Consider the following 26,641-nt stretch of genomic DNA (forward strand, 5'->3'; position numbering starts at 1 on the left):
CAAGTGAAACGTTAGGACAAAATGCTACTGGAACACGGCCATACAGCCTGGAAAACCCACAACACCCTAGTGATTCCGGCCGTGAAAGTCTTCGACAACACAAAGAACCATTTTGACAATAGAGTTTTTATTGAGTTTCAGAAAAATAATTAAAAAATCATTACAATCACCTGAGAGTTGTTCATTGACACAGAGAATAAAAAGGGAAAGAATGGAATGGAAAAGAGACGGGCAAGATTAGACATTCCCAGTCAAGAAGCACGAGAGCCGCATTTTTTCCACACTGGAGCTGCTGGTCCACAGAGTCTCCTCTGAGCCTCCAAGAGGGCCGGCCGTTCTGGCACTCGGTCTGCAGGAGCCTTTGCAGTCAGCACCTACGGGCACCTGCCTCACCTGCTCTGTCCAATTCTTTTTATTTTATTCCATTAAATTTATATCCCGCCCTCCCTGATCAAGGACGGCCTCAGGATGGTGCACAAAGTTTTAAGACAATTTACTATTACATAAAATCATGGAAGAGACCCCAGGGGCCATCCAGCCCAACCCTCTGCCATGCAGGAACACACAATCAAAGCACTCCCGACACATGATCATCCAGCCTGTTTAAAAACCTCCAAAGGAGGAGACTCCACCACACTCCGAGGCAGCGCGTTCCACTGTCCAACAGCCCTGACGGTCAGGAAGTTTTTCCAGATGTTTAGATGGAATCTCTTTTCCTGCACCTTGAACCCAGGACTCCTGGTCCCAGTCTCTGGAGCAGCAGAAAACAAGCTTGCTCCATCTTCAAATATTTAAACATGGCTGTCATGTCTCCTCTTCACCTTCTCTTCTCCAGACTAAACATCCCCAGCTCCCTAAGTCTCTCTTTGTGGGGCATGGATTCCAGACCTTTTACCATTTTGGTTGCCCTCCTCTGGACCCCTTCCAGTTTGTCAAAATCCTTCTTGAAATCAATAACCTACTTATCATTAACACCTACCAAAATCACTAAAATCAAGATGGGAAACAGTCCAGCCCACTATATTGTCGAAGGCTTTCATGGCTGGAATCACAGGGGTGCTGTGTGGTTTCCGGGCTGTATGGCCGTGTTCTAGAGAATGGTGCTAGAGAATGGTGCTAGAACACGGCCATACAGCCTGGAAACCACACAGCACCCCAGTCTGGCCCACATCAATCCATCCAGCCCAGCTCGGAATGGACCCTCTGAACACAATCCAAGCACAGGCCAGGTCAGAAAAAGGGGCAATGAAGAGTGAACAAGTGTTAATCCAAGGAGCAGCAGTGGCGTAAGGGGTTAAGAGCTCGTGTATCTAATCTGGAGGAACCGGGTTTGATTCCCAGCTCTGCTGCCTGAACTGTGGAGGCTTATCTGAGGAATTCAGATTAGCCTGTGCACTCCCACACACGCCAGCTGGGTGCCCTTGGGCTAGTCACAGCTTCTCGGAGCTCTCTCAGCCCACCTACCTTACAGGGTGGTTGTTGTGAGGGGGGAAGGGCAAGGAGATTGCAAGCCCCTTTGAGTCTCCTGCAGGAGAGAAAGGGGGGATATAAATCCAAACTCTTCTTCCTCTTCTTAACGTTGTGGGGAGGCTGGCAGGTGGTATCTGGGCGCACAACTGCCCTCAGCCAAAGGCTCCGTGGAACATCCCCGGCTTATAGGCCCTGTGGAATTGCTTAAGGTCCTGCCGGGCCCTGGTGTCAGCTGACGGAGAGCTCCACCAGGCAGGAGCCAGTGCAGGGAAAACCCTGGACTTCCTCGAGGCCACGGACAGCAGGGAGCTTTTTATCGGAGGACCAGCAAATCCTTTGCGGGCAACATGGGGGACCGCAGTTCTGCAGAGCTGATAATCCCAGACTGCCCAGGGCTTTAAAGGTTATAACCAAACCCTTGAACCGGGTTTGGAATTCTGCTGACCACCAGTCCAACTGCTGGAGCACCGGTGTTATACGTCGCCCAACAACATACCGGTGAGCAGCTGGACAACTGCATTCTCGACCAGCGCTAGTTTCTGAGTCAGTCTCAAGGGCAGGCCCACATGAGTCTCAAGGGCAGGCGCACATGAGTTGCAGTAGTCTAGCTTGGAGGTTAGATTTGCTATCACTGGCACTCTAGGATAAGCAGTTACAATAGGAAATGGTTGAACTGACTGACATCCACGAGGGCTGGAATATCCAAGATATTCGTGGTTCCGGCTGGACATGGTCTTAAACTTCTTGATAAATTCTGCAAAAGAGCATCGACTGTGCATGTTTAATCTCCAGCTGAAAGGACCAGGCAGTTGGTTGTGGTGGAAGATACTGTGTGCAAATAAGATCTTGGACAGGAAGCTGAACATGAGCAGCCAGTGTGATGCAGTGGCAGAAAAGGCTAATGTGATCTTGGGAAGCATCAGCAGAGCCAGAACATCCAAATTGCAGGAGGTCCGAGTTCAGCTGCCTGCTGCGTTGGTCAGGACCCACCTGCAGTTCTGGAGGCCTCACTTCAAAAAGGATGTGGGCAAAACGTGGGAGTATTTCGAGGGCTGCCACTTGGAGGAGGGCTGGGAGTGTTTCCTGTTGGCCACAGACTCATAACAATGGGTACAAATTACAGGCAGAAAAGTACTGGGGGGCTTTAAGGTTGGTTGGTTGGTTACAGTGAGAGTGGTTCAGCAGGGGAATGGGCAGGGGGGGTGAGCTCCCCCTCACAGACAGTCTTTAAACAGCTGTTGGACAAACACTCATCTGGGGCGCTGTAGGCAGACAGGTTGGACTAGATGCCCCGCATGGCCCCTGTCAGCTCTCTGATTCCACCTCTAGAACTGGCAGCCAAAGGGTGAAGGGGCTACCTCCCACCATTCCTTTGGCATTCCTTTGGCACCATTCTCTTTGGCACACCTTTGGCAGCCAGCGTGGCGTAGGAGGTTAAGAGCTCATGTATCTAATCTGGAGGAACCGGGTTTGATTCCCCGCTCTGCCGCCTGAGCTGTGGAGGCTGATCTGGGGAATTCAGATCAGCCTGTACACTCCCACACACGCCAGCTGGGTGACCTTGAGCTAGTCACAGCTTCTCGGAGCTCTCTCAGCCCCACCTACCTCACAGGGTGTTTGTTGTGAGGGGGGAAGGGCAAGGAGATTGTCAGCCCCTTTGAGTCTCCTGCAGGAGAGAAAGGGGGGATATAAATCCAAACTCTTCTTCTTCTTCTTCTCCACAGCCCACTGCTGGGCCTATGGAATGGATGCAGGGGACCTACCTACAAACAAACAACCAAAACGCCATTTGTTGCAAAAGCCTTCCCGCCTAACTAACTAACTAACTAACTAACTAACTAACTAACTAACTAACTAACTAACTAACTAACAAACACACGCTCCAAAGATGTCGGAGTCCACATTGCCCAAAACTAGTCAAACCCCAACCCCACCTCCTCCCAGCGCGGCTCGTACCTAAGCCAGAGCCCAGCTGCCGGAGGGCGCTTTGCTTGTGCTGAGTCCCAGACCGAAGGCATCCTTCCCAATCCTCCTGGCAAACAACCAAGGAAGCCGAAGCAAGAAAGGGATTGGACCACCCAGAGCTCCGTTCAACCCCCACCCCCGGGGCCAACCATCAGCACCCATCCAGCCACAGCCCAAGGGAAGCCCCCTCCCCCATGCCTCCGGCTCCCTCGATCCAGCTGGAATCAGGATCACGGAATCATCGCAGGGCTCCTGCCGCCCTCCCGCATTGGCTGCCCAGTGGAGAGCCGGGTGCCCTTCCTCCCTGCAGGCTCTCTAGCAGAGGAGGGGTCTCTTCCCCAGGGCTCAGAGTCTTCAGAGGGAGAGGCCTCTAAGGGTTGAGCGTACATTCCTGTGGGGCTCCTGACCCTTTGGCCGTAGGGCCCACCCTCTCACACACCCGGGACAGCCAGGAGCCCTCAGTCTATTGCAGGGCAAACAGCCCTCTGGGGTCCAGGGAGCAAGGCTGGGGACGTACCTCTGCGCCCTACGGCTGGCCAGGGGGGCAGTGGCGTTGCCAGATGTGGGCAACCCTAGGCCAGGCCAGGCCATTTAGCACCTTCTTTGGCATACAGATACACTCATGAATTGCCATTCGAACTATCCCCTCCCCTGATCAATGGCGTCAGAAGGGGCAGAAGACAATGAGCACTGTGGGTCCCCCCCCCCATCTTTTTTTCCCCTGGGAGGCACAAGAGCGGCTCCACCTGGCCGGAAGAATCCACAGCAGCCCCAATGAGAAGAGTGGAAGATCTAGGGGAGGGGGGCTGGAAGTCTCTTCCTCTTTCCTATCCAACCCCCCCCCCCTTTCTCCATCACAGGGGTACACACACACACACACACACAGCTCTTGGGTGCAGATCCACTTTTAATTTTGTGTAGAAAGCATTTCCCAAAAGAGAAGCAAGAGTTGACATTGTTTAAAAAAGTGAACTAAAAGGGGTTCAGGAGAGCTTTCTGTTCCCCTTTTGTGCATATAAACAAACCTGTAACTTTACACGGGCTAATTCAGGCGACAAGTTAAACGCCTGACAAAGAAGGCACTAACACCCCCGCCGCCCCCCCTGGACAAGAGCCTGCCAATTCTAAGTGGGGGAATTCCTGGAGACTTGGGAGAAGAAGCCTGGCCAGGATGGGTGGGTGGGCTACAAGGTTATAAGGCCCACTTGCCAAAGCTACCATTTCATCTAGGGCAGGGGTCTGCAACCTGTGGCTCTCCAGATGTTCCTGGACTACAATTCCCATCAGCCCCTGCCAGCATGGCCAATTAGCCATGTAGTCCATGAACATCTGGAATTGTAGTCCGTGAACATCTGGAGAGCCACAGGTTGCAGACCCCTGGTGTAGGGGAACGGATCTCTGCAGTCCGCAGATCTCCACTCACGCACCTAGAGGTTGGCAATCCTATAAAATGGGCCCAGACCCCGCTTTACTCCAGCACCTCTTACACCACCTCCAGGAATGCACAAAAACCTACAAGCAGAGACAGTCGACACCATAAACCAACCTCCCACAAAGGTTTTCCACACCACCATGAAGCCAGAGGGCATTTCTGCTACACAAAGAAGCCCCCAGAGGGCAGCCAGACTGTGCACTGCAACACTGGAACCCCCCCCCCCACAGTAGTTCTGGGGGCACCAAGGACACCCATGGATTTGAGAGCCCCTCCCAGGAGGACCCCGTTTCTCTCTCCCTCCGTTGCCCACAGCTCCAGATCGCTTCCCTCATCCAACCACGGCACAATTCTTTCAGGTTGCAGATGAAATGTTGGAGCTCCTCAAGGGCCAAATAAAAGGGCTCCCCGTTTGCTCCCCCAGCCCCACACACCCAACGGCATTTCAAGACTGTGAGGCCGGGGGTCAAACAGCTCCAGACATTGCTGTTTCCCCCACACCGGTGGCAGTCTCACCTCATGCCTGAGCCACGGAAGGCCACGTCTCCCACCACACTCGTCCAAAGCGGCCCAATTCAGACACAGGCCACCAGCCTTGCCCACTCGGACCGGCAGCTGCTTTCCGGGGTTTCAGGCGGAGGAAGGCCTTTCCCATCCCAACTCCTTGGTACTTTGAACCGAGTGCAGCTGGACCACATTCGGGCCGGGCAGGGGCTGCGCCAAAGAGCCCCCACCTCTCTGTCTGAGCGCACCTGAAGACAGGACAAAACAGGGGCAGGCGAACAATGTCGGGCTAGGACACACCAGTGTTGGGATTCAAATAATTTAACCACTGGGGTGCTGTGTGGTTTCCGGGCTGTCTGGCCGTGTTCTAGCAGCATTCTCTCCTGACGTTTCGCCTGCATCTGTGGGTGGCATCTTCAGAGGATCTGATCCTTCTGAAGATGCCAGCCACAGATGCAGGTGAAACGTCAGAAGAGAATGCTGCTAGAACACGGCCAGACAGCCTGGAAACCACACAGCACTCAAGTGATTCCGGCCGTGAAAGCCTTCGACAATACATTGAACCACTGGTTGTGTACAAGCACCATTTTAACAACCAGTTCTGCCCAAGTGGTGCGAACCGGCTGAATCCCACCACTGGCTACAACCATCCAGAGCTTCATATATGGGTCCAGAATGGCTCTTCTGGGGACTGGAAGGGGACGGCCACGCAGACCCCAGGGGATCCACTTCTGGGGGAGGGGGGCTGCTCCTGATTATCAGCTAAGAACCAGAACGCGGTGCCAGGTCCTCCGGGCCAAGGGGGATGATGTCCCAGCCGTCCACAGGGAACCCAGGCAGTGAGCGTGGGAGCACGTCCCCTGTTTGCCAGGCAAACAGTTCTTCAGGAAGGGCCCAGGAAATGCCAGCCCTTTGCTCCACCATGGCAGCTCATCTGCCCCGCCCACTGACAGAGCCGAATTCTGGGTCAAGAAAATCTGAACTCTGCAAGCAGCCGACATTATGCAGATCACAAGGACCGGCATTTGCCCAGGTGCGTCACCGGTGGCTGAATGATTCCGACTTGAGGGCAAGTCCTGTAATGGCCGAGCATGCAGATGAGCCCCACTTATCCAGGAGGGTGAAAATCACGGCTGAGCGTCGGCACCTCCAGCAGTCTCTCTCTCTCAACTGGGCGTGCAAGATCAGAGCTCAGCGGCACTTTAAAAACCAGCAAGATTTTCAGGGCACAAGCAAATGGCAGCCATCCAACGTGGTGGGGGCAAACAAAAACTGACGCAGGGAAATGCAAGATGTGGGAATAAATAAACCCTAATTTAAACGTAAGCTGCTGCTTTCCAAAGTGGCCGGACCTGTCTTGAAAGAGATCTTGGAGCTGCAGTGAAAAGCCTGATGGAAACGTGGACCTGGTTATGTGGGACTCGGCAGGCCGGGGATACTAGGACAGAGTGAGAATGAAGGCAGGACTGTATTGGAATGTATTGCTGGAGGCTTCCACAACCGGAATCCAGTGGCCGGGGGTGTGTGGGGGTGGGTTCTGGGCTACATTGCTGTGGTTATACAGGCAAAACACATTAGGAGCAAAAACTACCAGGCCACATCCACACAGCCCAGAAGACGTCACTGCTGAACTGCAAAAAGCCCACAGAGGGGAAAATACCACATCACCACCACAATTTAAGGGTTGGAGCACCTTTTGCATTAGATAAGGCTAGAGTCTGGGACTTCCTGGTTTATTTATTATTATTATATTTTTAGACCGCCCTCCCCAGTAGGCTCAGTAGGTTGAGGAAAAAGACAGCAAAGGGGAGACGTGACAGAGGTGTATCCCACTATGCACAGGCTGGAGAGAAAGTACAGGGCCCAGCAGGGGCAGAGTGAGGGGGAACTGCGCCCGGGGCATGCGTGCACCTCGTGCCCCCACCCGGTGCGTCGCGCACCCCCTACTCCCTTGGCGCTACGCCACTGGGGCCCTGGTTGGGACACTGAAAAAGGATGGTGGACAACAGATTCAGGTTGGTTGACAGGAAATATTCCTTTGTATTGTCAAAGGCTTTCATGGCCAGAATCACTGGGGTGTTGTGGGGTTTCCGGGCTGTATGGCCGTGTTCCATCTGAAGATCCTCTTAAGATACCAGTCACGGGTGCAGGCAAAACGTCAGGAGAAAAGGCTACTGGAACACGGCCATTCAGCCCAGAATCCCACAACACCCCGGAGATATTTCTTCACTCAATAATTCATTAAATGATGGTGTTTGCTGCAAGTGGACATAGCCGTGTCCATGTGGATAGGTGGCTTTAAAAGGGTGTCAGAGCTGCAGAGAGGGAAGTCCACCAACGGATCAAGCGCACCATCATCCCTGAACACCAGAACTGGAAGGCAGAAGGGGAGACTCTTCCCCACTAGACCCTCCGGCTGCGGGGCCTCCAGAGGGTGGACGGACGGCTGGCCTGAGCCAGTGACGTCCCAGGGAGACAGCAGGCGTGTCAGCAACCCAAAGATTCAAGTTTCTCAGACTGGACGTAGACTCAATCGCAGCATAAGCCTTGCAAACACACTCGAGGGGACCTCCTCTGAGCCACCCACGTCAGAGTCCTCAAAGAGAACGCCAACCGAAATGAGGAGAACCAGGAGCTCAGAGACGCCGCCACTGCTCAGGCGAGAGAGAAAGCTGCCGGGGAGGGGAGGAAGTGCATTTGAGGAAAGAGACCAGTCTGGGCCACCACTGGAGGGAGCTCCATCATCACTCCAGCCAGGAGGCCCCCACCCACCCGGAAGAGCTCTCATGTGAGGACCTGCTGTCCCGGGGAGCGGCACCGGCTGCATTTCTAAACAGACTTAGCGGGGACACGGTTGCTCCCTTGAAGCATTGGAAGGGCCGTCACTTAGAGGAGGGCAGGGGGCTGTTCCTGCTGGCAGGAGAGAAGTGGCCATGAATGGCCATAAATTATGGGCACAAAGATCTCCACTGGATATGAGGGGGGAAATTACAGCTAAAAGCTGTTCAGTGGTGGAATGGGCTGTCTGGGGGGTGGTGTTGAATTCCCCCTTCCCTGGAAGTCTTTAAGCAGCGGCTGGACAAACCCTTGTCTGGGATACGCTAGAGCATAGGTGTCAAACTCACGGCCCTCCAGATGTTATGGACTACAGTTCCCATCATCCCCTGCCAGCATCATGCTGGCAGGGGATGATGGGAACTGTAGTCCATAACATATGTAGGGCTGTGAGTTTGACACCTGTGCGCTAGAGGCTGATGCTGTGTTGAGCAGGGGGTGGGACTACATGGCCTGGATGGCCCCTTCCAACTCTATGATATATTTCTGTAACTATTGCTTAATGCGCCTGTAGATTTCTACTGTCACAGTCAGCTACCCCCCTTTACTAATGAAAAGTAGCTTGGTTTATATAGCACCCGGAAGCCCCCACCCAATGCCAGCTACAGGAAACTACCTTGCAGGGTTGAGAATGAAAGACAGCAGCTCTGGTGGTGTTTCAGGTTTCATCTGAAGACCAAAGAGGGACCTTGGGAGGCTGGAAGGGGAGGTGCCGGCCTCTCACAGGGCTCGGGGGCCCCTCCTCCCAGGACTGTGGCTGGAAGCACCCATTTCCCTAAAGTGCGCCCTTCCTCCGGCAACATCTGGCAACATCTTCTCGGGATGCCTTCACAAGTCACTCTTCCCAACCTCCATTTGCCAGCTGTGAAGGCAGAGCTGCAGCGACCCCCCTCCCTCCCAAACACCATAGGGCCATAAAACCCACACAAGGACCCAGGAAGAGCCTACTCTTGCCAGGAGGTCAGGACCCCAAGCCCCAAACCCAGGAGGCTCTTGAGTGCAGAAGGGGGCCCTGCCCTGCCACCGGCTGCCCCAGAGGACCTTCAGAAATACTCCAGAGCGTTCACACCAGGTTGGGGAATAAGACCGAAGGAGCCAGGACTCACGGCTCCATCGTCACGGCAGAGACAACAAGCTAAAGAGCTCAAAGCCCAAGGAAAGGCCAGGAAGAGGCAAAGACGCCCCTCCTGGTGACCCCCACTCCCCCCCCCGGCCTCAATCCCCTCCTTTCACTTACGTGTAGCCCAGCAGGGGCAAATCCTGCCCAGAAACTGCCCAGCGAGGGCCAAAAGCCGGACGAGAGGCACAAGGCACAAGTGGGTTAGCCAGGCCGAGTCCTCTTCCCCAGGGACAGGCCACGTTTCCGCAAGGGGGGCACCAAACACAGAACCCTCCCCATTCTTGCATTGAAATTTCAGCAGACTGTACTAGTTGGAAGGGGAGCCACTAGTAGAAGTTGCCACTCCGTCTCCCACGAACACAGGCCCACGTTAAGACTTCAGAAATACACAGCTGGGGACAGGCCCACATTTTGGAGGTCCTGCCTAGGACGGGGCAGGGAACAGCCCCTCCTGCCTTGAAGCCCCTCCAGGCGGGACTTCGTGGGGATGCCCCAAGTCAGCCGGGACTTGACTTTACCTTAGAAGCAATTCCAGCCCCCTCCCCCCTCCAGGAAGAATGCAAAAGAGCCAAAGACAACAGTCACGGCGCCAGACTTGGAGCAGCAAACGGGCACCGCGGGACTTCCGGAGGGAGGCCCAGCCTGCCTCTCCCCGCCTCCTGCTGGGCTGCCCTTCAAGCCGCGCGAAGGCACTTCAGGCCGGGCCCTCCCGCCTCCAGCGCCAGAGACTCAGGGGTCCACAGTCTTCATCCACTGGGCGGGCCTTGCAGGGTCGGTGGGAGGGGGGCAGGACTGGGCTGGAATGGTGGCGAACGGCAGCAGAGGACAGACGGCGGACCCCGCCCTCGCTCTGGCGGGACCCCGAGGGACATCCCGCTGGAGATGGCTGACGGGCCGCCGATCTATCTCCCGCCCTCCAACGGCAGGCGGGGGCTCAGTCTGAGGGCTACGACGTCTGGCACTGGGCGCTGTGCCTCAGGGGGGGCTCGAAATTGCCTTCGTGATGGGCCTCCCCGTTGAAGCCCCTCTCGCGCTCCAGGTGGGGGAAGTACTCCCACAGTCCGACCTCTTCCGCATCCTCCGTGGCAACGACCTCCTCGCGGTGCGGGAAGAAAGCTTGGAAGTGGCGGAGCTGGTGGGTGGGGAGCCAGCCGGGGTCTGGGAACTTCACCTGGGCCAGAGGAAGGACAGCGCGGCTACAGGGATCGGATCTGAACCCCACTGCAGGCCCAATGTCGGATCTCTTGCCCTGCCCATCGGCCTGCCTTTCCCAGCCACCCTCCGGGGGAAAAGAGGCATCTGGGAAGCTCAGGAGCTGGCCAGATTCCCAACGGCCCCATTGGTGGGCCCTGCTCCTCCGCCAGGAGCGGCGCCTCCATACCTGGAATTGGATGATGAGTTTCCCCTTCTGGAGGGGGCTCCGATAAATGGGCATCCCCTCGTTAGGAATGCACTTGAGGTCGCCGGGCTTGATAATGGTTCCTAAGGAGCAAAGACAACAGAGGAGGAGTCCCGACCTGCCTCTGCCACGGAGCAGCCTCCCCAATTTCAAGCCTCTAACGGAGCCCACGAGACAGCCGGCAGAGAGGGCATCAGGCCGTGCCACGTGACCCCATCAGTCAGCCCCTCCCCCAAACACCTGGAACCTCCCAAGACCTCCAGCAGCACCTGCAGAGACCAACCAGACTTTTCCAGGGTAGCAGCTTTGGAGAGCCACAGTTCCTTTTGTCAGACACAGCAGGGAGCTCTGACTCTTGGAAGCCGCTCCCTTGAAGCTCCTGTTGGTCTCTGAGGTGCTGCTGGTCTGGAGCCCAACTGTTCTATGGCTTCCTTCTGACACCATATCCAAGGGCTCCGTTGCAGCACCTGCAGGACTGCTTGGCTGGCCCAGATTGATGCCTCCACCAGCTGCATCATGAAGCCAGGATTCTCCAAGACGTGTTTATGGAAGCCGTCAAGCTGCCTTCGCAGCCTGGTTGGACTGGCCCACCTGGCCTCCACTGGCGGGCAGCTGCTCTCCAGACAGGCCCACATTCTGAGTGGGCCGCTGCCCCCCTGGGATCACCCCATTTCCCCTGCTCCAAGGTCCAGGGGAGCCCCACCCTTCCCACCTTGTCGGGAGGTGACCAGCAGCCTCCTGTGGTCCAGGGTCTGGATGACCGTCTTGCAGCCGCAGAGGGCGTCCACCAGGTCAATCTCCTTCTTGATGATGAGATCATTGCCCCGGCGCTGGAAGAGGGGGTGCTCCTTCTGGTCCAGGACGATGACCACGTCTCCCGGCTCCAGGCCGGGCGCCTGATCTCCCTCCTGGTGGAAAGTGATCTTCTGCCTGTCTGCCATGCCTGCGGAATCACACGACAGCCGGTTGCAGAAAGAACATTCACCCTCACCCTAAAGGAGACCCCCACCTCTGCCACGGAAGGCAGGAAGAGGCTGAACCCCATCCAATATTTATTTATTTATTAGTTAGTTAGTTAGATTTTTATACCGCCCCATCCCTGAGGGGCTCCAGGCGGCGTACAACATAAAATCTCAGCACAGCATAAAAAAATCTCAAAACCTTTAAAAACAGCAGTAAAAATAATAATAATCAGAGGTGTCTGACAAAACTCCATTTTTAATTAAATCCTCCCTAAGAGAGAGGGACGGCAAGTCCCATTAGATCAGGGATCTTCAAACTATGGCCCTCCAGATGTTCATAGACTACAATTCCCATGAGCCCTACCACTTGGCCATGCAGGCAGGGGCTGATGGGAATTGTAGTTCATGAACATCTGGAGGGCCATAGTTTGAAGACCCCTGCATTAGATGAAAAGAGCTCAGATGTAAAGAGCCAAAGCGGGGGCGGGGGGGGGGGCACCTTCAGTGGCTGGTCCCTCCAAAGGTCTGGCGGAACAACTCCGTCTTGCAGGCCCTGCGGAACTCACTAAGATCCCGCAGGGCCCGGACAGCTGGAGGAAGAGTGTTCCGTAAAGGCCCTGGCCCGGGTGGAGGCCAGCCGCATCGTTGAGGGGCTAGGGACCACCAGTAGATTGCCCTCAGCTGAACGGAGAGGCCGTGTAGGGACATATGGGGTGATGCGGTCTCGAAGATACGAGGGTTCCAGGCTGCGTAAGGCCTTAAAGGTCAGCACCAACACCTTGAAGACGATTCGGAACAATATCACAACAACAGAGCTTGGATGTAGGGATTCTTCCTGTTAAACTGGATGGCCCAAGTCCAGGTACACGCAAACTCTTGGCCTAAATCACAACATGTGCCCAGCCCACACCTATAATATTCAGAGCAGGTGCAGAGGAGGGCGAGGAAGATGATTAGCGGGTTGCAGACTAAGCCTGATGCAGAAAGAATCCAGAAACTGGGGATGGTCAGCCGGGAGAAGAGGAGGTCGAGAAGGGGAAATACGACTACCGTATATACTCGTGTATAAGTTGACCCGCATATAAGTCGAGGCACCTAATTTTATCACAAAAAAACTGGGAAAACTTATTGACTCGCGTATAAGTCAAGGGTGGGAAATGCAGCAGCTGCTGGTAAATTTCAAAAATAAAATAGATACCAATAAAATTACATTAATTGAGGCATCAGTAGGTTAAACGGTTTTTGAATATTTATGTCAAAGGAAAACCGTAAACTAGCTCTGCAAGTGGAAAAGAGGGTCAACAAAAACAATATTGTCTCAACAATAACTTTAAAAGTACAAAAACCTTAGCTCAGCCAGCAACCAAGCTAAAACACAAGAGTTACAATCCTTCAAAACTGGATTTTTGGTCAGGGATGGAATGTTCATGTTAGCAGTACCAACATTTCAGAGTATCTTTAGAAGACCCTCCTGATGATACCACCCAGGTTTGGTGAAGGTTGGTTCAGGGTAGCCCCATCTACTATTAGCTTCCATTGGAAACAATGGGGGATGGGAGCACCCACTTTTGGCCAAGAAAGCCAATGCAATTCTGGGATGCATCAACAGGAGTATAGTGTCTAGATCAAAAGTAGTAATTGAACCACTCTACTCTGCATTAGTCAGACCTCACCGAGAGTCGTCTGCTCAGTTCTGGGCACTGCAATTTAAGAAGGATATTGACAAGCTGGAACATGTCCAGAGGAAGGCAACCAAAATGGTAAAGGGTCTGGAGTCCATGCCCTACAAAGAGAGATTTGGGGAGTTGGGGATGTTTAGTCTGGAGAAGCAAAGGTTAAGGGGGGACATGATAGCTCTGTTTAAATATCTGAACGGATGTCATGTCAAAGAGGGAGCAAGCTGGTTTTCTGCTGCCTCGGAGACTAGGACACGGAGTCATGGATTCAATGTGCAGGAAAAGAGATTCCACCTAAACATCAGGAAGAACTTCCTGACTGTCACGGCTGTTCAACAGTGGAATTCACTGCCTCTGAGAGTGGTGGAGTCTCCTTCTTTAGGCTGGATGATCATATGTCGGGGACTGCTTTGATTCTGTGTTCCTGCATGACAGGGGGTTGGACTGGACGCCCCTCGGGGTCTCTTCCAACTCTGATATGACAGCAGACGCAGAATAATGGCTGTAAATTATGGGAGGGGAGACATTGGCAGGATTTTAGGAAACACGTCACAATACGGGCAGGCTGGTGCTTGGAGATGTTTAAGTGGAGGTTGGACAGTTATTTGCCAGGGATGCTTTAGGTCACCGTGTGGCCCAGGGGGTTGGCCAAGATGGATCTTTGGGCCATTTCCAGCTTTGATAAATAAAAAACCCCCATCCACTAAGATTTCTGCTCTGGCCTTTAGGTTCTGCAAGGTAACTAGCAAGGCATCGCCATCAATCCATTTCTGCACAAATGCCTAAAACTCGGTGAACTTGCAGACCCCACACAAATAGTCTGAAGTTTAGTAGCCACCGGGATCTCAGTTTTAAGAAAAGCAGGACAAAGCGACCGTGGACAGAAAAAGAACGCTCCACAGGAACAAGGATGACCAGGCCAGCTCTTCCTATGGGCGGGGAGCCCTCAATCCCCCCCCCCCATCTGCTACCTAGCCAGAAGGGAAGGCCGTGGAGAGCATGGGAGCCTCGGAAGGAAAGAAAGTCCTGTCCACAGAGAATAAGTATTCACTTCCTCTGTGCAGGCACACCCTGGGGCATCGAGTGGCACATATCACACACAGCACGGAATGTGATTGACAACGTTAGACTAACAGGCCAGAAGACGACAGCAGCCGGGCTGAGATCTACCCGGGATTTTGTCCAGAGGGGGACGGAGACCTCCCTGCCCCCCACTACAGCCTCAAGCAGCAAACTCAAGGGAGGTCTCTGGGTGGAGGCCTCCACTAAACCCTCATGGACGTTTTTCTGGTCTGTGTGCCTATTCACACATGCGGATAGCAGTCACGCACGGAGCTTGGATGCCTTTTCTGCAATTTTTGTCCGACAGTCAGAGAGACTCCCAGCCAGTGGGGGAGGGCTGGCCCTTCAGAGCCCGAAGGAGCGGCTCACCTTTGTCCAGGTGAACGCTGAGGACCTTCTTCTCCCGAACGACCTTCCTGCCGTTGCAGGTCAGGCAGCGATCCAGCGGCCGCATCCACTCCCCGTGGCCCTGGCACTGGGAACACACCGTCTGGATGTGGTGCACCACGTTCGGCGCCAGCTGGTGAACAATGACCTCCACGCCAGAGCCGTGGCACTTGGAGCACCGCGCGTCAAAGCCTTCCCTTCCTCCGCGGCCTGAAAGAGACGCCGGCACATTCCGGAGGCCCAGAAGAAACCGGGCCCTGCCCTGCCCTGGGATCCAGGCTTCACAAAGACCACAAGCCCTTTTGCCTGCGCAGCTGCTCAAACCTCTGCCAGGACCAAGCCCAGGAGAAGAACCACGACCAGAGGCTCCGGAGGATAGCCTCGAAGGAACAGAAGGCGGTCGTGGCCTGGCAGACGTGAGGGGGCAGCCGGCCCTTCTTTCGGCCCTCGGCACTCACCTGCACAGGTCCGACAGATGATGTTCTTCTGCAGGGAGAGCTTCCGAGTGGCCCCGCTGTACAAGTCCTCCAAGGTGACAGGCAGCTGATGCACGGTGGTCTTTCCTGAGAGACGACAACGGAAGAAACTGAGCAGCTATTTCCTGCCCTTTGCAAATGGACTCGCCGGATGTCGGAGCGCAGAGCCCGACTCCCTGCTCAGCCCAGACGCACACACATGCACGCACCGGCCCAGAGGAGGAATGTGCTGACCCATCCAGCCTGACCCAGTTTCCCAGCTTGCCTGCCAAGCGCATTTTTATTCCACCCTGCTTGCGAGGAGCTTGGGGTGGCAGGCACGGCTCCCCACGCCTCTTTTTATCCTCTCAGCAACCCTGTGAAGTGGGTTAGGGAGCTTAGCTGTAAGGAGTGGAATCTGGCTCTCCCAGATATCTCAGGCCGATATGCTAACCACGACACGGCCCTGGATCTCTCTCTCCCACACACACAGACTGCTTTCAAAGGGGTGGAAACTCCGCAGCTTCAACCTCATCAAACAAGAGACTGTCCTCAGCCACGAAAGCAGGACGGGAGCCTGAACTAGCACCTGCGACAGGTGCACATCAGAGCCAGCCAAAAATTCCTGCTGAACTTGCACCAGTTTCTAGCCGGCCCGTCTGAAAGTGAGTCAATTTGCTTTTTTGGCCCGAGGGAGCCTCAGTCTCCCAGACCAGCCTGACAGAAAGACAAAGAAGGATTTCAGTGAAATGGCAGGAAGGACGGTCAGCGCCACAGATTATGACCAATGGGGGAGTGGCTGGGAAAAGTCGAAGCTGCCGCAGAAGCCGCCACGGCTGAAGGCTGGTCCTTGGGAAGCCGTCTGGGTCCCACTGGGGGAACGACAGCCAGGAAGGCTTCTGCCCCAGGGGAGAGACTCGGCCTAGTGCAGCTGGCGGGTAGGGGAGTTTCCCCCGCCCCAATACTGAGGGGCATTTTCCTAAGCCAAACCTGGTGCTCAGGCCAAATCCCTGGGAAGCACAGACACACCTGTCTTGAGTTATCCAGGAGGCAAGGGAACGTCAGGCGGCTCCAGAGGGATGGGGGAGAAGGACCCGAGGAAACAGGAAGCAATTACAGTGGCTGCAATTTGGGCAGAGCCCCGAAGGCCTCACCCTTGGCTCCCGACCAAGATGGCAGCGACTCCGCCCTCCGAGGAGCACGTCCCAAACTTCCCGGGCCCACAGGACGGCCCCGCTTGGCCTGGTTCTGCTCTCTTGGAAACAGCCCCCTCCCTCTTCGCTACCTGAGGAAGACACCCTCCCCTCCCCCCGCCCCACAGCTGCAGTCTGCGGGCAACAAGGAGCCAGAAGCCATCCGCAGGGAAGACTCGGCTGCTGCACACCTGAGTTACCAGGTGAGGAAAGCAGCAAGGCAAGTTCTCCTTCCACCCTGGGAGTCATGGCAACAGGGCAGGTGGATCAGCTGAAGGTGGGGCTCTCCTATTTTATTTATTTATTCGTTAAATTTATAGGCCGCCTCATCCCCGAAGGGCTCGAGGCGGCTCACAACATGGCTGTATCCAACAGCAATTTAATACAACATAAAAACTGAATCCATGAAAACACAACAGCAGTTTATAACAATAAATAGATTAAAACAACAAAATTGTGTAAAACATACACACAGAGGTCCACAGTCCCGCCCACCTGTTTCACATCTGGAACCCAAAGACGTTCCCGCCCCCACCTCCGCTTGCCCCCCCCCCGCACCTCACCTCTCCTCTCCACCCGAGGCCCGTGCATTCGGACCCCTCCTCCGAAGAACAGGTCGAAGATATCCATCGGGGTCCCAAACCCGCCTCTCCCCCCAACGCCTCCTTCCTTCATGGCCCGTTCCCCACCGCGGTCATAGAGCGACCTCTTCTGGGGATCGGACAGCACCTCGTAGGCTTGAGAAATCTGCTTGAACTGAGAGAAGAGGCAGCTGTTAGCGCACCCCCCGAGCAGACGCAGGTCAGGCCTCGCCAGCCCCACATTTCCCCCCCCCCCCCGCCGCATTCTTCCTTGGTACCTACTCGCTCCCCCTCAGTGGGGTTCTTGTCGGGATGGTACCTCAGGGCCAGCCGCCGATAGGCCCGCTTGATTTCTTCTATCGTGGCACACGGCTTGACCCCCAGCAGGTCATAGTAGCCGGTTTCCTTCACCATTTTCCCACGTCAGTCAGTCCACTGGGGGGGGGGGGGAGAGGGACAGATGAGAGATCTGGAGCTGAGAGCTTGCAGCGCTGCCTCGCGTGGGCGGGCCCCCAAGGCTTCATCCTTCACAACATCCCTGCAGGAAGAGTCCCCTTGCCCTACGGCTGGGACTGGCAACACGTCCAGAACAGCCGGTGCCTGCTATGGAACAGAGCCTCCCCTACGCGGAGACATCCCTCCAGGGCCTCCGGTGACGAGGCAGAGGTCTCACGGAGCCCCTCCCTGGGGCCCAGAATGGTCACAGTTACGTGGCCCTCCCGTCCACGCACAACCTGACTCAGGCCTCTCTCTGGAGACGGCCAGGCAGGAGAAAACAGCCCCAACGCTAATTAGGAGCTTTGGAGTGGGTCAGCGTCAGGTGGCGTCTCCCAGGCCGGCAGGAGGGTGTGCCAGATGCAGAGGCTGCTTATTACGCCAGCTGCCTCACCGGATGAGCGTGTGTGCCTGGCCGCCCGCCCGCCCGGGAAGCCCTGTGGGGCAAGGAGTGCAGCAGGTAGCAGGGGGTGGGGGTGGCAGCTGCCGGAGACAAGCAGGCACACCCTGCCCCACTCCGCTCTTCCGCGCCCCTCCTGCAAGCGGCCCTTCCGTCACCCCTCTCCTCCTCAGGCCCCCTGCCTCCCCACACGCCCCAGCGCAGCCTCCATCCCGACCAAATGGCCCCCCTGGCAGAGATCCCCCCCTGCCTGCGTGCCTCCTTCAGACGCCTCGGGGGCAATCCAGGTGGCCCCTCCCTGGAAGGACCGCTGGGGCCCATCTGCCCCTGACCTGCCGCTTGAGCTGAGGAAGGGGGGTGGGTTGAGCAAGCCCTCCCCCCCCCCCCACAGAACTCCTGCCGAATCCTTGGGGGAAAGCAGGCTCCGGGTGCAGCCTTTGAAAACACCTGAGCCCTTCGGGGGAGGGCGGTTTATAAATACAACAATAAATAAATAAATAAATAGATAGATACAAGACCTCTCTGCAGCCAGCCTCATCCGGCCCCTCCCACACAGCCTGTCCAGAACACAGCAGGGGCAGCCTCCAGAGACCCCCTGGCCTCACACAGCAAGGCTGCACCACACAACGCAACAGCCACGAGGGCAGGCAGGCAGGGACACACAAGCCCTCTTCCCCCCCCCCCCCCGTGACATTGTAGAAGGCTCTGCCACAAGCAAGGCTGCATCACCACGCTCAGCCCCCCCCAGGTGTGCCCCCTTTTCTATTGCTCACTATGAGCAACGCCTGGGATTTGTGACAGATGCAAGATGATGCACATCTGGAGAAGCCTCCAGCAGCAGACATCACCCCCCCCGCCCCATCTGCCAGCTGTTTTGCCCAGAGCAGGCCGCGCTCCCTGGCCCCAGCGCCACACAACAGGCTGAAGGCAACAGTCAGGCCCAAACCTTGGGAGCAGGGGTCTGCTGCAACCTGCGGCTCTCCAGGTGTTCATGGACCACAAATCATTGGCCGTGGGATGGGAGTTGTAGTCCATGAACATCTGGAGAGCCGCAGGTTGCAGCAGACCCCTGCTCGGGAGGCTCTCTGGGACGCTGGGAAAGGGGGCAGCTGAGCGGCTTGCAGAGACCCTCCGGGAGCCGGCAGGAGAGCCCCCCCTCGTGCCCTTCAACGGGATGCGAAGCGCTTGGCCAGCGAGTGGGAAGCTCCCGTCCACCCCCCACCCCGGCCCCCTGGCCCCTTCCCCCCCGACCCCCCCACTCGATGCTGATGCCCAAGAGGAGGGAGGGAGGGAGGGCAGCTGGTGCAGGCGGCGGTCCGCCAGGGAGGGCTCTGTGGCCCCGGGGCCAGGCCAGAGCTTTCGCCCGTACTTAATGGGACCCAAAAGCTATCAGACGGCGGGGGGGCGGGGGGGGTCGGGCAGACAGGAGGCTCCCTGGAAAACACTCACCTGGTGGCCTTACTCACCTGTGACACACCTGGCAGAACCGGCCGGCCCAGGGGGGACGCTCGGCCCACGTCACGCTCTCGGGACGGGAGCACCTTCCCTCCCTCCCGCGCCTGCCCCCCCCCCACCCCGAGCGCATTCCTGGCCCCCCAAAGTCAGGCTCACGAGACGCTCCGGCGGCCCCACAGCAAGAGGGAGGGCCGCTTCTCCGACCCCCCCCCCGCGGCCCCTGGACGCCCCCCGCCCCCTCCTGGCCCCCCTCCCAGCCACGGGGGGAGGGGCGGGCAGGCGGCGCCCCTCGGAGAGGAGGGGGCGCCGGGCCCTCCCCAACCCCGCGACCGTCGGGGGCGCCTTCGGAGGGGGGACCCCACAGGCCACGGCAGGAGGAAGCCGCCGGCGCCACGAGCCCCCCAGGTAGCCCGCCAGCCCGGGCAGGCCACGCCCCCAGGAAGCGGCCAAGCGCCGGCGGGGAGGGGCTTCCTTTCCTCCCCCTCCCCCTCCGGGGACCCCCAGCCGACCCCCCCCCATCCCCCGCCCGCCCGCCCGCTCACTCACCTGCCGCCGCCGCTCCGGCCCCGCCGCCTCCTCCTTCCCGTCTGGAGACTCTCCGGGAGCGTCGGCGGGCAGGCCCCACCACCCGCACGCCGATTGGCTGAGCTCCGGGGAGGCGGGCCCGGCCGCCCGCTCGCTTCCGGGGAGCGGGTTTTCCTGTCGCGCTCGTGGGCGGAGCCGCCTCCCCTTTCGCCATTGGCCCTCGTAGGGCCAGTCGCGCGCCCCGCCTCCCCCTCCTCCTATTGGCTGTTGCCCGTGTCCTGTGTCAGAGCGCCGCACCCCATTGGGTGCTTTCTGTGGCGGGAGGTCTGGCCTGGCTCCGCCCTCGCAGCGCGCAGGATCCGCTGTCACGTGTCGTGCTCCATGCCGGATCAGAGCTGTCAGACCCGCGTCTGGCGGCGGCGCTCGTCGCGTGGTTCCCAACCTCCCGGCGGGGGGTGGCTGGAGGTTTCCCGCCCTTGGAGCGGAACTGCAGAGAAGGGTCGCGCCCCCTCCCTCCTCCTCGTCCAGGAAGGGCGACCCGACGACCCCTCGCATGGGCTGCACGGTCTGGGTTGCATCTCAGGGAGGAGGAGGAGGAGGAGGAGGAGGGCGGACTGTCCGTCACTCGATGGAGTTCTCCACTGGCGCCTTTGACAGCCCGCCTTCCTCCCTGGGAGCCGCCGGAGCATCAGCCTGGCCAGAGGAAGGGCGGGGGGATCAAGAACCCCCCCCCCCCCGCACACACACACGGAAGGCGAGCAGGAGCACTGGAATCATAAAGGTGGAAGCAGCCCCCTCCAATGCAGGAACAGACAATCAAAGCACTCCAGCCTCTCTTTGAAAACCTCCAAAGGAGGAGGCTCCACCACACCAAGAGGCAGTGAGTTCCACTGCCCAACAGCCCTGACTGTCAGGAGGTTCTTCCTGATGTTCAGGTGCAATCTCTTTTCCTGCACCTTGAACCCAAGACTCCGTGTCCTGGTCTCTGGAGCCACAGAAAACAAGCTCGCTCCCTCACCAACATGACACCCCTTCAGATTGTCTAAACACGGCTATCATGTCCCCCCTTAACTTTCACTTCTCCAGACTAAACCCTAAACATCCCCAGCTCCCTAAGTCTCTCCTCGTAGGGCATATATCTCTGTGTGTGAGCAAGTGACAACTGCTAATGTAGTTACATTCGCCTTCAGAAAGGGAAATTTCTCAAAGATGAGGGGGATAGTGCGCAGAAAGCTGAAAGGGAAAGAGAGTCAAAACTGTCCAAGATGCTTGGAGGTTATTTAAAAACACAGTCTTAAAAGCTCAGCTGGAATGTGTCCCACAGGTTAGGAAAGGCAGCGTCCAGTCCAAAAGAAAGCCACCATGGTTAACAAGAGAGGTTGAGGAAATTATCAGAAAATTATTAGAAAATGGGAGTCCAGCTCAACTGATGAAGAATATGAGAGGGAACACAAATGGTGGCAAAAGAGAAGCAAGTTAGCTGTAAGGGAGGCAAAAAAGCGTTATGAGGAACGCATGGCTCGAGACCAGCAACCAGAGGCGGAGCTACCAGGGAGTGGTGTCTGTGCACGCATTGCACCGAGAGCACGGCGGGGGGGAATCCCCCCCCCCCCGCAGCACCCCACCACCACCTTAGTTCAGCCTGAAAGTGGAGGCTGGAAAAGTGGCCTGTTCACTTGAGGCTGAAAACGGCCTGGTGGGAACTACACTTCCCAGGAGACCTTGCGAGCTTCCCAGAGGAGCTTGCAAGCCCCATGCGTTCTTATAGATCCCAGACCTTTCGCTATTTTGGTCGCTCTCCTCTGGGCCTGTTCCAGCTTGTCAATATCAAATAAATAAATATGTCAAAAATCATGCTGCCTTATTTAATTGTCAGCTCTGAATGCCTGTGGTTGGAGGAGGTTTGAGACCCTGCAAAACCTGGCCCTGCAAAGGTTTTTCCGTCCGTCCAGCTCTTCTCCTCCAGTGCTAGGTGGCCCCTTTTTATCATTTTGGTCACAACCGCTTGGCTGAGGACTTTTAGATTTTGGCTGCGAATTCATTTCCTCTCGGACTGTAATTCCCTGGTGCACCGTCTGCTCTCTGACACCCATTCCAACCCCTGGTTTTCCATAATTGAAGAAAAAATTGCCTCTATTGGACTGTCAGTGGGTTCACTTTGCCCTTTGTCCTATTCAGAAGCTTATAGGAAATTAAAAGGTCAACTATTGGATAGAGATTTCTCTACCCAAATCACCGCAGCCAAGAAAACATGTCCCCCCCTGTATTTTTCTCTCCCATTTGAACGGGGCCACTTGGCACACTACCTGTATTGCTTAATAAACCCCGTTCAAAGGAGAGCCATGATGCTCGCCAGGTTCAATGTTATGCCTTCTGCCTTGTTACATGGCAGATTTAATAAGCAAGAAAAGGCTAAAAGATTGTGCCCATGCAACAATGGCTCAGTTGAATCTCTGGCCCACCAATTACTTCACTGTCTCAGATTCAAGGAAATCAGATCCAAGTATGTGAATCTCACTCCTTTACATTTACCAGATCTCCCCGATTTAATTAGATTACACTACTTGTTGGAGAATCCTGATTCTTCCCTCTGTATGATAGTGGCAGACTTTCTCCTGGAAATTATTAAATGCCGGTAGATTTCCTTCGTCCTAACATGTATATCCTGTATTGTATATGCTTTTTAATCTGTTTTTATTATTGTTGTAGTGTTTATGCCAATAAAGCCTTGCTTCACTCATTTTGGTCACCCTCCTCTGGATCAGTTCTGACTTGCCAATAGCCTTCTTGAATCTCGGTGCCCAAGAAAAGGACGGGAAATGGCCCAGCAGGGTCCTGCTAACAGCCAGCGACAAGTGCCAATCTGATTAGGAGTCCTGGCAACTTTGTGAACAAATAAACCTGCTTCTCACGGGGTTGATTTGGTTCAGGCGCTGTGAATAGGCTAGGCTTATAAAATCTGCTTTTGTCTTCCTGCACAGACGGCAAGGGCATCTGTAAAGAAAGTGGATCTTTGTAAAGATATGATTTTGTTATGAGTTAAGGAAAGTAAATCTGGTGTCTGTATCCTTTATTTCAGCAACCGCAGCTTGAGGAAGATTGTTTTTCAGCTCTCCAAGGTCACAACAGACCATCAAAGAGATAATTGGGACTGCATTCTTGTTAGAATGAGTGTGGAACTGTTTGCACCTGCAAGCAGTAGAGATAACAGTTAGCAATTAGTTTAATTAGTAGAAATGACCTCATTGGATGTAGCATGTCATCTGACCTGTAGTTTCTTCTGTAATGCTTCAGAATATTATTAATAGAGACAGCTTTACTTATTGGCGTATGCTGTTACATGTATTATTTTGAGCAGCAGTGGCGTAGTGGTTAAGAGCAGGTGCATTCTAATCTGGAGGAACCGGGTTGAGCTGTGGAGGCTTATCTGGGGAATTCAGATTAGCCTGTGCACTCCCACACACACCAGCTGGGTGACCTTGGGCTAGTCACAGCTTCTCGGAGCTCTCTCAGCCCCACCCACCTCACAGGGTGTTTGTTGTGAGGCGGGAAGGGCAAGGAGATTGTCAGCCCCTTTGAGTCTCCTATGGGAGAGAAAGATATAAATCCAAACTCTTCCTCCTCCTCCTCTTCTTCTTCTTTGTCGTCTTCTTCTTTGCTTTCTGATTTTTACTAGTGTTTTTTGTGAGAATGTTACTCTGCACAGTTATGAACATTGCTGATTGGACTATTCTTGGACTTTCTATCCTTATGCTGGCATTATTTTTCTGTTCAATTTGTGAGTGCAGTTATCAGTGCTGTTGAGCCTTGTTTGTTTTTAAAATAAATCCAAAAAATATTTTTTACTCTGCTTGAGTGAGCCGTGTGTGTTTTTTGGCTCAGGGAGAATCGTGCATTAACAGGTTCTGAGAAAGTAACCCAGTAGGTGCTTGACAGCAACTCTCACCATTCCAGCACACTAAGATTTCTGCCTTTTATTTCCTTCATTTATATAAGGCCCACTTTCTCACTGGGGCTGAAGGCAGAAGACAATTAAAAAAATAAAAACAGGCAGCAGCACCGTCACTTTCATTGAGCCGGAGACAGACTTTTGGCGTGGGTGTGGCTCGTTGAAGGGGGTGACGCCTCACTCGCACACAGGCGCATTGGCACGGTCTCACTTTTACCAGGGAGTGGAGAACCCTGGAATGCACCCAAATAAGGCAATCACTGGGCTGCAGCGGCCTAACTAGAGAGGGGTACAAGCAGTGGTGGGATCCAAAAATTTTAGTAACAGGTTCCGATGGTGGTTGGATTCAAACAGTGGCGTAGCACCAATGGGGATGGGTGGGGCACGACTGGGGCAGGGCCAGGCATTCTGGGGGTGGGGTATTCCTGAGCAGGGCTGTGGCAAGGACGCAGGGCGCGCGTGCCCCAGATGCAGTTCCTCTTCGCCCCGCCTCTAGATTCAAATAATGACTGTTTAAAGTATTAAAAAAGAAACAAACCGAAAGGTAGTGTATTATTTCTTTTTTATATAATTATATTGATTGATTTTAAATAATAACGTAAGTAAGGAGAGAAACCAAAAACTGTTTACAATTGTTAACATATTACAAACATATCTAATTGTCTATCTCTCTCTCCCCAACTAAAACATCCTATATTGCCTCCCTCCTTCCCATATTTCCCTCCCTCCCTACTTTCTACTTCCCCTTCAGATTCCTATAACTACTTTATCTATTCCACTTGAAAGAAAACTAACAGAGGGAGAGATCCAAAATCCTTCATCTAAAAAAGTAGTTTAAACTCCTCTCTTTCCAATATAAATTTCAAGGGGAAAAAAGAAAATAAAAAAATCTGTACCTATAATACTTTCCAAACCTTTATACCAATGAACAACAACGACAAAAAAGAATTACTATATATTGTATTATTTCATACAGTTCATACACACATGGAGGGGGGTGCCATGGGGGTCAGGGGGCCCGCAGGGAGCCCTGGGGGGTGATTTTGCATCCCCCACTTGGCGAGATTTGTTGCTCCCAGGGACAGAGATTACCCCCTTGTCCCTAGTGGAGTTAATCATTAGTAACCGGTTCTCCGAACTTAGAAAATTGTTAGTAACCGGTTCTACCGAGTAGGTGCGAATGGGCTGCCCCCCACCTCAGGTGAAGTTTCTCACAATTTTGCTCCAAACTAGCAGGCCCCGTGATTACCAGACAGAGCGGCTTTAGGCCCGCAAGTAGTTGGGAGGAGGCTGCCGGGCCCTGGACAACCAGCTGTGGCAAACTGGCCACAGACGAAATGGTCATTCGCTCCCCTTCAGGTTCCCCTGAAAGCCACTGGTGAGAAATGTTCCCTTTTGCCACGAGGGTCAGGTGTCTCTGACTGTCTCCGCTTCCTTGCTTCTCCAAAGTGGGTGGGGTTAATCATTAATAACCAGTTCCCCAAACTGAGAAAATTTTAGTAACCGGTTCTACCAAATAGGTGCAAATGGGCTGCACCCCACCTCTGGGTACAAGGGGGCTGGTGCCCAAGCCCCCACTTGGGCAGGTCACGTGGGGGTGCAGTCAGGGGCGTAATGCCCATTGGGCAAGGTGGGCAGCTGCCCAGGGCATCACCTTGTGGGGGGGCACCAAAAATGCAAGGTTTGTTTTGAGGTATTACAGTGGTTTCCGTCTTTGGCCTGCAGGGGGTTCATTTGTAGACATATTGCCACCAAAATTTCAGCGTACTATCAGGAGACTGTCCTGTCCCCCACTGTTTCCAATGGGACCTAATAGGAGATGGGGGCTACACCTTTGAGGGTCCATAACTTTGGCCCCCCTGAACCAAACTGCACCAAACCTGGGGGCTATCATTAGGGCAGTCTCCTGATGAGACCCTGAAAGTTTTGAGACTGTGCCTTCAGAAATATTGCCCCGCAGCCTGCAACCCCCATTGACAGCAATGCAGAAAACTCAATGCGGAACAAAGATTCTTGGGCAAATTTCTGGGATGTTCCTGCAGGGGGCGCATTTTTGAATGTATCGACACCAAAATTTCAGGGTATCATCTGGAGACTGTCATGATGGCACCCCCCAAGCTTGGTGCAGTTTGGTCCAGGGGGGCCAAAGTTATGGACCCTCAAAAGGGGTGCCCCATCCCGCATTCTTTCCAATGGGAGCTAAGGAGATGGGGGCTACCCTTTAGAGGGTCCATAACTTTGTCCCCACTGAACCAAACTGCACCAAACTTGGGGGGTAGCATAAGAACAGTCATCTGATGATATGCTGAAATTTTGGTGGCGATATGTCTAAAAATGCACCCCCTGCAGGCACCAATGATCTGGTGCAAAAAAATTTTTTTGGTCGTGGTGGGGTGGCCGCCATGTGGGGGCGGGGCATCCAACTCAGGTTTTGCCCAGGGCTCCAGTTTGCCTCGTTACACCCCTGGGTGCAGTGGTGCATTTGGCCAGTCACAGTTCTCTCCAAACTCTCTCAGCCCAGCCTACCTCACAAGATGTCTGTGGAGGAGAGAGGAAGGGAAAGGAGTTTGTAACCTTCTTCAAGTATCCTTACAGGAGAGAAAGGAGGGGGCATAAATCCAAACTTTCCTTTGTTTAAAAACCATCCCAAAGGGGATGGAGGAGCCAGGCGCTGTTTCCAGCAGGAGAAGGTTCTGCATCAATGGAGGGACACTCCAAGAGGAAAGAGCCCCTGAAACATACATCAGAGCTCAGAAGCCCAGGCTGCATCTTCTTG

General features: G+C 54.9%; 1 protein-coding gene across 2 annotated transcripts; it reads right to left on the reverse strand.

Moving 5' to 3' along the window:
* Positions 1-8,588: 8,588 nt before the first annotated feature.
* LOC125439959 (dnaJ homolog subfamily A member 1-like) lies at positions 8,589-20,061 on the reverse strand. 2 transcript variants are annotated; one of them, XM_048509374.1, is made up of 8 exons: positions 19,938-20,061; positions 17,324-17,476; positions 17,024-17,216; positions 15,271-15,375; positions 14,795-15,022; positions 11,438-11,668; positions 10,708-10,808; positions 8,589-10,497 (listed from the first exon to the last, which is right to left on the reverse strand). In XM_048509374.1, the coding sequence occupies exons 2-8, from the start codon at positions 17,453-17,455 to the stop codon at positions 10,273-10,275; spliced, it is 1,215 nt and encodes a 404-aa protein (XP_048365331.1). In that variant the 5' UTR covers positions 17,456-17,476; positions 19,938-20,061; the 3' UTR covers positions 8,589-10,272. The 2 variants fall into 2 exon arrangements, with proteins under 2 accessions (XP_048365331.1, XP_048365340.1); XM_048509383.1 differs by lacking the exon at positions 19,938-20,061 and adding an exon at positions 19,403-19,787.
* Between the last annotated feature and the right edge of the window lie 6,580 nt (positions 20,062-26,641).

This window comes from Sphaerodactylus townsendi, linkage group LG01 (genome assembly GCF_021028975.2).
Source record: "Sphaerodactylus townsendi isolate TG3544 linkage group LG01, MPM_Stown_v2.3, whole genome shotgun sequence".
Taxonomy (NCBI): Eukaryota; Metazoa; Chordata; class Lepidosauria; order Squamata; family Sphaerodactylidae; genus Sphaerodactylus; species Sphaerodactylus townsendi.